The sequence below is a fragment of the Falco rusticolus genome, chromosome 1 (assembly GCF_015220075.1).
Source record: "Falco rusticolus isolate bFalRus1 chromosome 1, bFalRus1.pri, whole genome shotgun sequence".
NCBI lineage: Eukaryota > Metazoa > Chordata > Aves > Falconiformes > Falconidae > Falco > Falco rusticolus.
In genome coordinates, this window is record NC_051187.1 from 25976502 (window position 1) to 25992328 (window position 15827).

The window sequence follows — 15827 nt, forward strand, 5'->3', positions numbered from 1 at the left end:
AACTTCAGCAGTGTTGTCTGAGGGTGTGCACTAGTTTGCATTAGAAGTGAGAAACTTGTAACCAACCCTGTGTGTGAGTGAAAATGAACATATAATACACTATGAGCGTGCAAGTGCTCTGCTGTATAGAACATGCACCCTTGAGTAACCTGGTGAGCACACCCAGAGCAAACCTTCCCCCTCAGCGCCGTGATAAAGAATGCCTGTCTTCTCAAACTTCAGATCTAGTCTTAGAGGGTTTTTCTCTGTGACCAGCTTTACCGTATCAGGTCCCTTCCCTGGAGCCAGCCCTGAGGTGGACTCCTTTCCTCCCAGTAACCTGTTTGCCCCATGGCCCCCTGTGGAGTCACTGCCCATGAGGTTGGTGTGCCTGAAGGCTCCGCCACCCAGCTCTGCCAGCTGGGATCCCTCTCCAAAGGGCCCTCCTGCACAGGGGGCTCCCCTCTGGTACCTCTCCTGGGATGCTGGTCTGGCTGCACCGCTGCAGCTCCAGGAATGTTTTGGTCAAGACAAGGTTAAATATTGCAGAAAGGCATATTCACATAAGTGCGCTGTGGTGCTGATGCGCTATGTCCCACGTTCAACTGTCACACTAACAGCCTGAGGTATAAAAGCCTGGTGGGATTTAGATCTTCCTCCCCAGACCATTAGCTGTGGCGGAAATTCCTTGGTGGTCCCTTCAGGTATTGCAAGGCCTTCACATTTTCAGATCTGGAACACTAGCTGTCACAAAATCAGAAAAAGCCATTTATTACAGAAAAGCAGAAAGCTGATACAATTGTACAAAAGTCACAGTGAAATATCTTCTTTTTTTTTTTTTCTGGGCAAATATAGCATTTTTGTGTCACTTTATTCAGCTTTTTAAAACCTAATAGCAGAGTAGGCAATAATAGGAACTATGTTAATTGACAAACATTGGCAAAGCTCTGGCAACAGTTGGCATCTGAGACAGAAAGAAAGGATGTAATTATGTGGTAGGTTCTCAATAAGTTTTTCACAATCAGAGTCTGAAAAGCCATACTGCTCATATCAAATTTGACATGACAGTAAGAATTGGGCTGTCAATATACATCCTATAGTGCAACAGCTTGTTGACTTCAATGGTCCTGGTTAGAATAAGGAAATCTTGGTGACCCACTGCAGCTTCTTAACACCTTGAGTGGGTACAAATGTAGCAGCTGGCAAAAGAGAGGAGCCCAGGAGAGAAGCATCAAATGAGTGACCTCGACAGGCTGGAGAAATGGGCTGCCAGGAATGTCATGAAGTTCAACAAGGAAAATTGTGAAGTCCTGCCCCTGGGAAGGAACAGTCCCAGGCACCAGTATATGCAGGGGGCCAGCCGACTGGGAAGCAGCTTTGCAGAGAAGGCTGCTGAAGACCCTGGTGGACACCAAGTTGAACCTGAGCTAGCAGCATACCCTTGCAGCAAGAAAGGCTACCACTGTCCTGTGCTGCATGAGGAGTGTTGCCAGCAGGTTGAGGGACGTGATCCTTCCCCTCTACTCAGTACTGGTGAGGTCGCACCTGGAGCACTATGTCTAGTCCTGGGCTCCCCAGTATGACAGACGTGGAGAGAGTACAACAGAGGACCCGGAAGGTGATTAAGGGACTGCAGCATCTGTCCTGTGAGGAAAGGCTGAGAGAACTGGGACTGCTCAGCCTGGAGAAGGCTCAAGGGGGATCTCATCAATGTGTATCAATATCCAAAGGGAAGGTGCCAAGAGGATGGAGCCAGGCTCTTTCCAGTGGTCCCCAGTGACAGGACCAAAGGCAATAGGCACAATCTGAAACACAAGAGGCTCCCTCTGAGCATTAGGAAGCAGTTTTTTACTGTGAGGGTGACCGAGCACTGGCACAGGTTGCCCCAGGAGGTTGTGGAGTCTCCATCCATGATATCCAAAAGCCACCTGGCCGTGATCCTGGGCAGCCTAGGTGTCCCTGCTTGAGTAGGGGGTTGGATGAGGTGACCTCCAGAGGTCCCTTCCCACCTCAAACATTCTGTCAACCTGCACTGTTTCCCTCTCCAGGAAGCACATTCCTGCTGCCCCTCATGCCAGCACGAGCACTTGGGCAGCTGCGTGACAAGGTGGAGCTTACCTAAAGACTAATTTGCCAACACAACACACAAATACCCCCAAGCTCCCAGCTGTTGCACACTCAAGCCTGCTCATGAGAGGTTTGGGACTGCACTGCTGGGGGCAGAACGGCCTCCATGGGCAGAAACCTGCATCTAAGATGATTCGCGTGACCACAAACCCACACAGCCCCATTCCCAGCAGAGGTGAAGGCAGCCACCACCACTCCCAAAAGCAAGATGTGGCTCTGGTTTTTTGGATGAGAAAAGAGACAATTTGGCTGAAAAATACACAAAATCTCCCCAACACTGAAAAAAGCAGGGGTTTGACCATTTGCACCAGTATCAGCAGGGATGTAAACAAGGATGGCCCCTGCTGCATTTCCAGCCAGTGGTTCCACCCCAGTAATGCTGAAACAACTCAGAATATGGAATCAGCTTAAAAAGCAGAGGAATTGAAAGTACAAGTCTCCAAACTGTTCTATGATTTATCCAAGTAGTTCGTAATTGTTGACTTCCTTCTGCAATTGCCATTTTCAGCAATTTTTTCTCTCCAGGTGGCAATGTCCTTCAATTAAAATCAATTTTATGACATCCTACAAGCCTACACATGACTAAACATATATATAAAAATGCATAATTTATTTTTTTTCATAGACTACAGAAAGGGCATCAAAAAATCTCAAGGATGCCCTGTAATATCACTGAACAAAAAACAATTGCAGCATTCTAGTGTCCCTAGTACTAGGTAAGAGTAAACTGTAGGCTAAAGACTTGTCTCTTAAGAACATCTTTTCCTCGTGATACAGCAAACAGGGTTTGGTGCTGGCTCTGGATGCCACGCAGAGCAAAAGACAGAGATATCTCCTCTCCTGCAGGGACAGGGTGGATGCCAAACACAATCCTCCTTTCTAGTCCTGAGAAGCATTGGATGCTGTCAAGAACAATGATGTTTTTCTAAAAAAAATTCTCTGCTGACCCCAAGACCAACCTCACCCTGCAATTCCTTACTTGCCTTTTTAGCTCAGGTTCCAATACCTGGCTGAGCACCTGGGCTGCATGCTGTGTGCTGCACAGAGCTGCAGTATCTGACAGAGTAGCCTTGCTGGGGGGAGGTGCTGCACTGCCTGGTCACAGACTCTGCTATTTCAAATGTGTGTGTGTGTGTCATTATTTTTTTTTATTATTATGCAGTCACCTAACAACGAATGGACACATCCAGCCTGTTTGAACAACTTTTCCAGCACCTCGTAGGGCATACCTGTGTTATATTCTCATAGGATTTCCTCCATTAGATTAAACATGACGTTGTATATTTGCTTGGCATTATGGATCACTTTGGTCAGCCATTCCTGAGAATATAGTTCTGAAAACTTAAGACCACAACCATATGTGTGAGTGAACTGTACAAAATCCAGGAAGACCCAGAAAATGCCACTTTTTTTCTTGACTAGCTCCCAGGCACATTGGTGCCAGTTTCCTTCAGACTGAAAATTCTGAGCTTCATCAACCACAATGTGTTTCACTTTTGGGAAGATCCTACTTAAGAAGACAACATGTGTCACAGACCGGAAGATCTCATTTCTAAAAAAAAACCAAACTGAAACTTGAAAAAACTTTATGGTAAATTAAAAGAAGATGTGACCAGAGAAGTCTGTATTGACTGCTTCCATCTCACAGTGGGTTCCTGCTTGGACGGCTGTTGCTGCTTACTGTCTAAAACCACAAAACTTCCTACCTCAGCTGCAGCATGCTCTATCTTCCTGGCAGAAACATTTATTCCAGCGGATTGGCCGTGCGCAGGCATCGCTGCACAGCCTGCCTGGTCCCTGCCAGCTGGCTTTGGATCTACCCTAGCAAGGAGACATGAGCCCACCCTTCCTACATGGGGACCCCACGGCAAGGCTCCCTGGGGTGTCCCTCTGCCCTGCTCTCCCCTGCCCAGGGAAAGCAGGCAGTGCCTGAGCTCCTGTGCGAAGGACAGGTTCCCTTTTCTCCCCAAAGTGAGCAGGGACTGGCAGCGCTTCTGCCAGTCCATCTGCCTGCTGGGGCCAGTACCTGCCGCTGGGCACTGCCATGCCTGAGCTCGGCTGTGACTCCCTGATGCAAAGTGCCTTGGTCCACCGTGGTGCCTGCTGCTGACGCCAGTGGAAACACAGTGAGAACAGGACTGGGGAACTGCGCTGCCCGGAATCCTCAACCAAAAGGGCATTAGTTTCTGTTCTCCTTGTCTAGATGGCCCAGGTCCAAGGCTCAGTTCCTAGCACAGCTGCACAGGAGCTTGCATCAGGTCCAGCGCAGGCAGTGTTGAGGCAGCAACAGAGAAAGGCAGGTGGGTAGTTTTGGTGTCAGCACCAGCCATAATAGACTGTTAAACCTAAGGCCGTTATCTGTCCAAGGTCTAACACAGCCAGCGATCACTGAACATGCAGTCAGCAAATGCTCAGTCTGGGCCAGGGCTCAGCTCACTAATACTGTCAACATTAACACCTTTCTTGAGGTGATTATTGTGTGCTTGTGTCAGCTGAAGTTATGCATTTGGCAAACAGATGTAAAATCAGCAGGGCTTGTGCTGCATGTACAGAGGGTAGAATAAAAAAAAAAAAAAAAGAGGAAATACACATTATTGCTTACCCCACAATCTTCTTCAAGGGTTAATTTTCACAAATTTAGAGTATCTCTTTCACAGAATGGTGAAAAATGTTTCTTGTTCTCTCAATGATCTTCAAAGCCATGATAGTTTTCCCTGTTCCAGGAAGACCAAGGACAAACTGCTCCTTGGCTTTGTGTGGGTTCTTGGAGAGCAGCTCATGCTGTTTGAGAGTGAGAAAGTTGAAAATCTCACAGCCAAGACGGTCACTTAAGTAGGAGTTCAGGGACAGCACAATAATCACAAGTGCAGGCAAGAACGCTGGGATGCCCCTGGAGGTGAGTGTCATTCTCTGGGTACAAGCTGGTGTAATGGCACAGGTTTTCTTGGTTTTCTTGCTGGGGAGCATCATCTCTGCAACTTCCCTTTAGCTCTTTGTACCATTCAGGTGCAGTATTTGGGGAATCATATACACTGTTGAAGCATAACCCCCATCATTGACTAGTTTCTGCTTTAATGCATAAGCAGTTTCCCTCGAGTTTTTGAACTCAGCAGAAGAGGCATCCTTGCCTACAGCACACAACTCTGGATGCGCATTTTCAGCTACTAAGAGAACAACACACACAAAATCCTGGGTTTTCCACAATCCAATGTCAACAGCCCAACTCCTTGACAATATCAGTACCCCCTTGTTAAATGGATGGATTATTTTTTTTTATTAAATCCTCTAATCCAAGATACTCTAAGAACAGGTTGGTGCAGATGGTTTCTGGCTTCTGTTTGATTTCATTAGAACCCACTAGAAAAAAAAATTAGAAAAACAAAACGCAGCAAATATTTTACTCAACACACCAATTACCGGAGTAATATATTATACAATGGTGTCATCAAAATAAATTATTTAGTACGAGTAAAAAATCCGACCTTCCCATGATAAATCTGTAAGGACTTTTTATATGAATAAAAGTGAGATAAACTCCATACTCCAGGCTTGCCTGACTTCTAAACGGAATAAGAAAAAGTCTCTTTGGAGGGATCTGCCTCCTTTCTATCTGCTTTCTCATTATTTCTGTATTCCTTTGACAGATATGTTGCTGCCACAGTGAGAGACCAGGGGCTGAACCAGATGGAGCAGCCCACTTGCAGCATCTCCTACACTCCTGACTGGTAAAGCACAATGCATGTAGCAAGGGAAAAGGCACTTAGGAGCATCATGAGTCTCTTGATGTATAGATACACATTCCTATTAAATACAGGGGAATACATAAAGATACCTGCCATCCCAGTACTAAACTTGGTCCTCCTCCAAAATAACAAGTAACAGTAATGTAAAAATAATATTAACACAAATTGTCTATCTTAAATTTAGAGGTTAAAAGTACAGGTATGCGTATACGTAACACACAGAAAAATCTCAATGCAAGCGTACGTTTACACTGACTGTCTCACAGCTTTCCATTTAAAAACCACATTCTTCTCATCAAGAAACAGCAATTACATATCCTGTACCAAAACAGTTAACTGATCAGTAAATCGGTCAGCTGACAGTGCTCCTGAAAAGAGATGTGAAAGGACAGCAAAATTACAAAACTAATAGCAACTAATAGGTCAGAATTCAGAAAAAATAATCCACGGACTATGTTTAATGAGGCTGTATCCATCTGCTGCTGATTGGAGTGGCTCTGATACTGCACTAGCATCTGGAATGTGTCTCTCCCGTGTGTCTCAGAGCTTGACCTAAAATCCACAGCCCTGCTCTGCAGGAGCACGACAGGATTGACATTGCCCTTGGCTACTTCTATTCCCTTGTCTTTGGGGGCTTGGTATGGGGGAGTATCTGTTGCTCAGCAACCATCGGTGCTTTTATGGCTGAAGTGTTTCTGAAATAACGGAAGTCTTCACCTAGAAAATAAAACCAAGGCAAGGTTTTCTAGCCCTGCATGGTAAGGGCTGAGCTTTACCTTCCCTTGTGCGTCCCAGCCTGCAGTTCCCCTGTAGCAGTGAGCCAGGCAGCAGAACTAACTTACCGGGTGAGATAAACACCTACGCTGGCCAGGCATCCCTCACCCAAACCCTTGGCACTTGGCCCTGCAGGTCAGCGACACAGCAGTGCCAGTACCCAGCTGTGGGGAGTGCGCTGAGTTTGTGAGGCCTCAGCCCAGAGCCTTGTCTAGCTGCTTTGTTTGAATTTTTGTTGACCTGTTTGGAGCTTTGTTTTCACTTGGTTTGCCTGTAACAGCATTTTTTGCTAATAACCAGGTGGCTGTGGATAACAACCATCCATTTATACAGACAGTAGGAACAAGCAGGTCTTCTGCACAGGATAAGACCTTCCTGCCTGTAATGTGGTGATGCAGAGTGCAGAAATACAGGTGTGGTAGGACAGCAGGGGTCTCCAGATATGGGATACAGGGTGCATGGCTGAATTCGGGTGTGGGGTGGTGAGAGACAGAGCACAAGCGACCCCAAGGCCAGGAACAGCTGTCAGATGGTCAGATAAAGAAATGCAGCCCCAGAGCTGAGCAAAACTGGGTTTAAGGGTACTGAGATACTTGTTCTCAGTTTAGTGAACATGCTGTGTTCACTCAACCCCAATGGAGCAGTGAACTTGCAGACCAGTGAAGAAAAAACAAGGTGTAAAAGTGTGTTAGTGTTAGCAAACCTACAGGACGTGACCCCATAGGAAAAAGAAACCATCAGCATCAACTGTGTACTCCTGGCAGAACTGGGGATGCTGACAACCTGCCCCAACAACCCCCAGCAGACTGGAGCCGTCACAGCAGGAACCTGAGTGGCAGTGGAAGGCTGAGCCTAATGCCACAAACTGGGGTGGATGCTGTGCAGGTTGTTTATTATTATTATTATTATTATTATTATTTATTACTACTACTACTTTTTTCACAGTGGTGTTCATTTATTGTCTTTTTCTTTCATTATCTGTAATACCTAGATCTTGACTAATAATAATTCTTCTATTAGACTACTTAGATTGCAATTGCAGTAGAAATGAATTATTCTCTTTTTTGTTCATAAGAAGGCTTTTGAGCATAACAGGGCAGACAGTACTCAAACCTCTGGGACACTGGGTATATTCCCAGCAATTATGTGCGTTAGGGATTATATTCAGTGGCAAAAACGGCAGAAGAGATAGAAACACCTGAAAAATCAGGGAAATCAACATTTTTGGAGCAGTTGCATCTTTTAAATACCCTAACAGTTGTTTGCCTAAAATCTTATCTCATGCTATCTTCCTAGAAGTTTTGTCAAATACAATGTTAAATTAAAAAAAAATATCCAGAATAAATGTCTTACCTGAGTAGAGGCATTTTCAGAAATCAGACATACACTGGAGACCAGCTTTTGAGTAAACTGGGTTGATAAGAGGAGGGCCATTTGCCAAGTTGAGGCTCATTCTCAAATTTATCAGCCAGATTTGAAAGATCTTGGGGGAAGAAAAAAGTATGTTATGTGCATTAGAATCATTCCATATGAACTTTTAAAGCCCAGCACTAAAGAGTGGCTAAAATGATTCATTTAAAGCCTCCCTTCGCGATTCCACCCAAGGAAGTGCTGCCTCCATAGTTAAGATGACAGTATCCAACAAACAACAGGATCTTGATTTGCTGCAGAAGAGCGAGGGCTCACAGAACAGGCGGCTTTGCAGTTCAGCAGCAGGACCTAGACCCTACATGGGATGAGTTTGTTGAGATCCCAGGGCACAGGTAAGAGACACCTGGCCTGACAGTTCAGCACACCAGCACCCTGCGGGAACCACCTGCGTGCCGCCGGTCTCTTCAGCAGGTGCACATCTCCAGAAGACCTTCCCCTCCTATCAACATCATCCTTTCTGTCTTTTCTGTGACTGTGTCCTTTGAAGAGACGAGCTGTCCCAGCTCTGAGCACAGACCAGAGCCGCAGGGGAGGTTTCACAGCAGGCTGGAGCTGCCTGGTGTGCTGGGTGCTGCTGGGACGGGGGGGTCCCCTCCAGCTGGCATGTTCCTTGCTCATGCAGTCACTGCAATGGGCACCCATTTGAAGGAAAATTGTGTTACAGGGAGCCTGCAGGAAAGGAGGGTAGGTTTCATCTTACAACTGAAAAACTTACTCAAATCAGTGGTCAGAAAAGCTCTCTGGGACCTGCCGTACAGGTCTTGGTGTGGGGTGGTGGAACCAAATGCGGGACACAGCTTTTGAACAGGAAGGATTTCACAATGAAGTGGGACAGCATGCCTTAAACCAAGGAAAGCCTTGCACTCCTGCTCCTTTAAAACAGCCTTTACACCCACGGAGCCACACTGGGTGTGCAAAGTGATGTTTTGGTAGGCATAAGAAATACGCGTGAGCCTCAGGAAGGGGAGCGGTGTGCAGCCTGCTGCGTGGTGAGCATCGCTCGCAGAGCCACCACTTGGAAGGGCCTTTCTCAGCTTCAAGCTCTGATGAGATGACTGGCCAGGTTTTAATAGCTACCCTAGTGTTCCTGACTTCATCACAGATGTAATTAGTACTTGATAAGGGGAACGAGAAGAAAAGTTGCAGGTCAGTTTGACGCCGCCATTACAGCTAAAAAGATTATTTTACTTTAGTGCTGGCACACAACTTGTGCCACGATGCTCAATCTACATGGATCAAACCAGGGCATGGAGATTAATCCTTGCTAGTGCATCAGGCACTGGGGATTTCACTCCACGGGGATCAGCACCAGTAAGGACTTTTTTGTTTTTCAAAATAAACCCCTCTTAGGAACCTAAAGGGTCCAGATTTCCACCAAGACTTGACTCCCTCCTAAGCATCTTAACGGGCAAAGCCAGCTTCAAAAGTTTTCTGCAATTGTCATTAAGAGCACTGGAAGCTCCTGGGTGATTTTGAGTCTTACCGTTTCATTTAGGGGCATATGAAAACCCTAGGAAGGCTTATTCCAGCTGGAAGTGCTTCAAAAAGTCCTGCTGAAGCAGTTCAGAGGGTAATGCTTCACAGGAGGGTTTTTGCCACTGAAGGCCAGTTACCACACGGTCACCCCCAGTGCCCGTGGTCGTGCCATGCCCAAAGGCCCTTTTCTAGGGCTGGTGAGAACACAGAACAGGAGGAGGTGGTCTTTCCTCCTGAAAGTTTACAAACCAAGGCAGAAATGGAGTTAGCACTAATGTAAATGCAGATTTTACCTGGGTCTACAGCTGTCATGAGCAACGTCTGTTTCCTGATGCTCAGGCTTTTGTCTGTGTCACCTGTCACCACCCAGGATTCAGCGTTATCTTGGAAAACTGCAACAAGGCTGTTCAACTCGCACAGCGTGTGCATAGCCCTGCCAGTGGTATGCCATTCTGCTTTGGCATAAATGCTCAGGGTGTCAGCCTCAAACTGCACGCTGGCCTGAGAGCTGAGGAAGCGATGAGTGGGCATCGAGCCCATGGGGTCAGCTACTCTTATGTCTAAAGCTTCTTTCTCCACCAAACTATGGCTTCCAATGACTTTTCTGCTGTCATCCACTCTAAAAAAGAAATACCCTGAGTATTTGCAAAGGGAGAGACATACTTTGGGATGGTTTTTCTAATGTATTCCAAGATAACTCTCTGTAGAGAAGTTCTTAAATTCAGTATGTGTTGTCTCTGTGAAATCCAGGACCTCCTCAACCACCAGTTTGTTGCTCTTTACAAGCCAGGCTGTGGCACCTTGGATGCTGTGGCTCTGTGTTCAGAGGAGTGTCCTTTGCACCCCCATCAAATTTCAGCAGAGCTGTCCTAGCGCTTGGCTCACTCTCAGCACGGTGCCTGGCACATCGGCACAGCTTTCCTTCCCCCTCCGAAATGCAGCAGCGTCACTTCAAGTCACGGGGCAACTGAAGTGAAAGGCCTATGGGACAAACCAGCGCTCAAGCTATAGAGGCTGGACCTCCACAGTTCCACGTTTTAACAAAAAGCAGCAAGTGACTCCACTGCTGCATCCATGAGGTATTCGCTGGCCGGTGCAGTCAATGCACCCCGAGGGTCTGCTCTATGTCCAGGCCAAAGCCGAGCTCCTGAGACCTGGAATTCTGATCTCCATCATCACTCCTCCTCCTGAATTCAGCAATGCACACGCTACTGCAGAAAGCTCTTCATTGCCCTTTCTGATTGCAAGATCTCCTTGCTGGAGCTCTCTCCTACAGCTATTTTCCCCAATATCTACTACTGCATCGGGATAGTTTCTTTCTAAACTCATCAGCAGCTGCCCTTGTCTGGCCATTTTGCTCTCAAAATGAGATATTAAAACCACAATTATACACAGCAGTACAACAGAAAACTGTGTGCCTTCAGCTTCAGTTTATACACTGGATTTAATAAACTGGAAAATAAAAATAATTATTTGCAACAAACCACAGGCAGACTATTGCTGGCGTACCTGCAGGCCTCATACTAACAAAGCTGCTTATTTGGGCTCTTTTGCATATTGAGGTCTTGCAGTTAACTTGACACTGCGCACCAAGACATCCCCCCCCCCGCCCCCGCCAGGGACCACAGCCCTCGGTCCCCCTGGGCCCTGGGGATGCTCGCTGGGTACTCGCTGCTGCAGATGGCTGGGGGCTGCCCCGGGCTTCCCCCCCCCCACCGCGGGCCCTGGCCTCCCACCCCACCACAACCCCCCCTCCCCCTGCAGACACCGGGCACTGTATTTCAAATAGTTTAATTTTAAAAATATTCTATTCAGTGCTAAAATAACTTTCCACTTCCACGCGCAGCCGCGCCTTCGGCTTCGCCAGGCTCGATCACAGACTCGGCGGGACATGCAGTGGCGGCGGGGGAGGCTGGGGGCTGGCGGCAGGAGCTGGGGGCCAGGGGTGGGGGGGCTTCCTGCAGGGAGGGGGGGGGGAGGGCACCCTGCCGCATCCTCCCTCGTACCGGGATGGTACCTAGGCCGGTGCAGGGCTCTGCTGGGCACGGGGGAGCAACTCCCCCTGCTCTCGGCCGGGGGGGCCCAATGCAGCTGGCCCTGACAGGGTGGGGGTCCTTATGCTGGCGCCCGCAGCAGAGCAGAGGCGACCCCCCTGAGGGTGGGAGCGCTCCCCTCTCTCCCAACACTAATGGCTTAAACTAGCAGCTTATTGCACAGCGTCCCAGCGGGGTCCTGCCGTGGCAGGGCAGGGGGCTCAGCCTCACCCGCAGCCACCCCCACACGTCTCACCACCCGCAGAGGGGCAGACAGACCCTTCACGTGGGGGGAGGGCAGCCCTCTGGCTCCCAGCACCCAGGGGAGGGTGGGCAGGGGAGCCAGCAGCAGGCAAACAGCACCCACCACAGTGCCCTGGGGGCCACCGAGAGCCCCGTGGACAACTGCCCACCCCGTGCATGCAGACCACCCACCGGAGACCCCCACGCTACAGGACAGGTCAGCAGGGAGAGAGGGAGCCAATAAATAGAGGCAAGTTTGCAGGTACTGGTGGCAGCCCCATCAGCCCCGGGGAGCGCAGGCTGCCTCCGGGGGGCTGGCAGGAGGCCCCTGGGCAGGGAAGGGCAGGCTGGATGGCGAGTGGCAGGAGCGCCTGTCCTTGGGGAAGGGGCAGACTGAAAGGAAGCACCCCGTCCCCCAGGGGAGGGCGGGCAGCTCTGCGAGGGGCTGGCGAAGGCGCTCTCCCTGGGGACAGGCAAGCTAGCTCTCCGAGGCCGTGTGGCACACAGAGTTCTGATCGGCACAAAATCTCTTCAGAGGCGGTGCACCGGAGTCGTCCTCCTCTTCAGTAACCTGCAAGAGCCAGAAGCAGCGGTCACGAGCAGCAACAGGAGCTCAGTGTGTCCACCAAGCCATGTGGGCCTAGGCATAGCTGTGCCATGCTGTGGGGACACCCCAGACTCATCTCTGAGGAAGCCTCAGGACACCAGGAATGGGAACCCACTTCAGCCCCCGAGTTGGCTAGAGTCATCGTTGTACTCCACCGCCACTTCCTTTCTTCACACTTTTAAAATCTGAACCAAACCAGGGGACAGGTCAGGAAGCTGGGAGGCTTAGGGAGCTCCTGGAGGGCACTTTGGGACTGCAGAGCAAGTCCATCCATCCAGATGCTTCTGCTACAAGGGCCAGCAACAGAGTGAAAGGGCAAAGCTGGGTCTGTGTGCATTCAGACGTGGTTTCAATCCCCCTTCCCTTACCTGAGTCTCAAGGGGGACTGGCTCTTCCTTTGTTAGAGTGGGAGGCTCATCTGCAACTTCCGAGGAAGGCAGGGAAGGCTCTGGGGAGAACAGAAGCATTAACGGAACTGCTGACCCCGGAGCATGGCAGCACCCAGCTCAGTCCTGAGCCAGGGGAGGAGACCTCCAGCAGAAGGCACGAGTCCCCGCTACCCTGTCTGCTTCCAGCAGTGCCTGACAGTCACCTACCAGACAAGCAACAGCTCCAGCAGGGCCTTTCCCAGGCCCAGCCACCCACCTCCTCCCTTCCCAGCCCAGCACTCACCTTCCAGTGTCTCCTGCCCCAGTGTGGGTGGCTGCGAGTCATCCGTGCGGAAGTCGGACGTGTGGGCAGGACTCATAGACTCGCTCTGCTGCGGACTGGGGCTGGAGTTGGGGCTGCTGTCCACCTTGAGCTGGTAGACGTCTGACAGGGAGCTCTGGTTGCTGTTCTCATCTGCAGAGACAGCACCTAGTGAAGAAGAGCACCTTGACCCAGGGGCACAGGCAGCCAAGGGCAGCACTGGCAACTGGGCTCTTAGGGAGAACGAAGAGCACAGTCAGATGCAGTTAGAGTACAGGGGGATTCACCGTCACCCATCACCACAAGGGCTGCCAGGCAAAGGAAAGGACTCCCTGCTAGGACACAGCTGGCGTCAGGTACACAACTGGCCCATGGGAGACAGGGTGCTTCTGTTTGGGGAATGAGTCTGAGCAGACAGGGAGCGACCCCCGGCTATTCAGAAAGAACAAGCAGAAAGCACGGGGTTGATACAAAGCACTGCACTGCCAAATCTCACGTCTGTGGCTTGCAAGGGCTCAAGGCATTCAAGGGCAGGAGACCTCTTGCCTGTGTACCAGGGTTTTGTAACTCTTCTTGCAAGGCAGCAAGCTAACACTAAGAGCAATACTCAGCATCTGCTTCTGGATGGGGAGGCAATCCTGGTGCACATCTTTTCCAAGTCCTAAACTGCAGACCAGCAATGCTAACAATCTCAGTGCACCTACTAGAAGTCCCAATACATCCCCCGATTTTCCTTGGCCACACAGAGCCAAGTGGAGAGGCTGGGGACAGGCATACACTCTGCTCCAGCAGCAAGCCCATGCACTGCCTAAGCCTCGCTTGGCTCAATCATAGAGCCCAGCCTGCCTGTAGCCGGCCACAGCGCTCCAAGACCAAGAGCAAGGTCAAGGAGATCCTCTGCCCTTTCATCTTAAGGTCCATGCAAGTCACTGCTGGAAGCAGCGGGCTCAGCTGCAGAGAGCTGCCAGCCTCTCCCCAGCAGGGACTGCAAAAAGGGAACAAGAACGCCTACTCCTCCAGTTCCCCATGAAGCTTCCTACAGGAAGATCCCAGAAACAGACAGTTAAGGCTCTTTCTGACAGCAGAAATGAATAATTTCAGCAGGAATACTCCTGAAGTGGCTCTGCATAACTCCACGCTGAAGACATGCACTGCTCCTCCCAATACACGAGGGATACATAAACCAGCACCATTCCAGCTTCTATAAGGCCTTAAAAGTCTTTCTCCAGCTTGAAGGGGGCTCAGCCAGACTTACCTTGGAACTCCAGGAGGAGAGAGGAGTTGGCAGAGGTGTCAGGTGGGAAGCCATTGGGTTCTCGGGCAGTGCTGCTACTTGATTTGGATTTCTCTTTCTTGAGGAGAGAAAGAAAAGCAGAAACTCCAGGTGAGAGGAGCCTACCGCTGGCCGGAGAGCACAGAGCTGCCCAGCCTCCTCCAGAGGAATGACTCCCCTTTCTCCCTCCAGCAACCCAGGGGCTGTGCTCGGGCAGCCCTTCTCCCTCCCCTTTCTGGGTGCTTTTCTGACTGAGGCGACCCCCCCGCCGAGAGGGGCGAAAGGAAGAGCTAGCACCTATCTAGGAGCGCCCCCCGACGAAAACAAGATCTATGGGAATTCAGGCAAAAAGGGTCCCAGGCAGCGAGGGGCGGTCGCCCGGCGCAAGGCAGCGAAGCGGCCCAGGCCCCTCAGCGGCGGGCGACACGGCAGCGCGGCTCCACGGGCCAAGGACCGGCCCCGCGGGAGGGGCCTGAGGCGCGGCGAGGGCCGCCCCGGGGCGGGGGGGGGGGGGGAAGCGACTGCGGCGGCTCGGGCGGGGCCGGGGGTCGGCCCGCGCGGTACCCACCTCTTTGCTGTCCGCCACCGGCACCCACTTAAATATCCGCAGCGAGGTGTCGCCCACCGTCACCCACTTCTTCTCCCTGCGCGGACACGGACGCGGCCGTTAATGGCGCCGGGGGAGCCGGGCCCGCGGGTAACCTGGCAACAAGCTCCGCCCTCCCGCCGGGCTCCGATTGGTCCAGAGGAACGCCATTCCACTACGCCCCGCCCCCTCACCCCGAATGTCTCGTCGTGATTGGTCGTGCCACCCGCCGATCACCAGCGCTTCCGGCTCCCCCCACACTCCCGAGCAGACGAGGCGAGCTCATTGGCCGCTGTCTCGCTATCCCCGCCCGCTACCCCACGCCGAACGCTGATTGGATAGTCATTACCGGAGCCCCTCCACTGGCACCCGTGTGGTGCGGTGATTGGCTGCACGCCGGGAAGGCCCCACCCCACACGGCCCCGCCTCTCACCATCTGCGGACGCGCTCGATGGCCGCCATCACTTTTTTGATGTCATCCTTAGCGCGGCTGCGGGTCTCGGCGCGCACCGAGCGGCCCGACATGGCGCCCGCAGCCCCGGCAGCCCCGGCTCCGCAGCACCCGCCGCCTCGCTCCACGCATGCGCGCGCCCCGCCCCGCTGCGTCACAGCGCTCGCCCCGCCCTGGGGAAGGCGTGCGCAGTGCGCCTGCGCAGATAGCCCCGCCCTCCTGCGGGCAGGCGTTACCAAGGCCGCTGCGGCGCCATCTTCCTTCCGGGCAAACCCCGCCCCGCCAGGGCGCCCCGCCCACCCGCACCGTACCGAAGGCCGAGCTCGGGCGGCCCCCGCGCAAGGGACCCGCCCCGAACCCCGTCCCCAAGGCCTAGCAACCCGCCCGCCCCGCCCCAGCGAGCGCTCCCACGGG

General features: G+C 51.5%; 2 protein-coding genes across 3 annotated transcripts; both read right to left on the bottom strand.

Annotated features, from left to right (window-relative positions):
* Window positions 1-3618: 3618 nt before the first annotated feature.
* Window positions 3619-11244, bottom strand: LOC119154095 (schlafen family member 11-like). The gene is given in 8 exon segments (XM_037401299.1): window positions 3619-5358; window positions 5360-5463; window positions 6784-6787; window positions 8006-8106; window positions 9824-10168; window positions 10171-10225; window positions 10227-10351; window positions 10655-11244. Coding segments are annotated over 8 exon segments (1230 nt in total). The 5' UTR covers window positions 10884-11244; the 3' UTR covers window positions 3619-5091.
* Window positions 11245-11305: 61 nt separating this feature from the next.
* Window positions 11306-15550, bottom strand: BCL7B (BAF chromatin remodeling complex subunit BCL7B). Of its 2 annotated transcripts, none has more exons than XM_037375159.1 (6): window positions 15396-15550; window positions 14945-15020; window positions 14359-14455; window positions 13086-13271; window positions 12782-12861; window positions 11306-12377 (listed from the first exon to the last, which is right to left on the bottom strand). In XM_037375159.1, exons 1-6 carry the CDS (start codon window positions 15485-15487, stop codon window positions 12285-12287), a joined length of 624 nt encoding a protein of 207 aa, XP_037231056.1. In that variant the 5' UTR covers window positions 15488-15550; the 3' UTR covers window positions 11306-12284. The 2 variants fall into 2 exon arrangements, with proteins under 2 accessions (XP_037231056.1, XP_037231057.1); XM_037375160.1 differs by having other exon boundaries at window positions 13086-13256; window positions 15396-15549.
* Window positions 15551-15827: the final 277 nt, after the last annotated feature.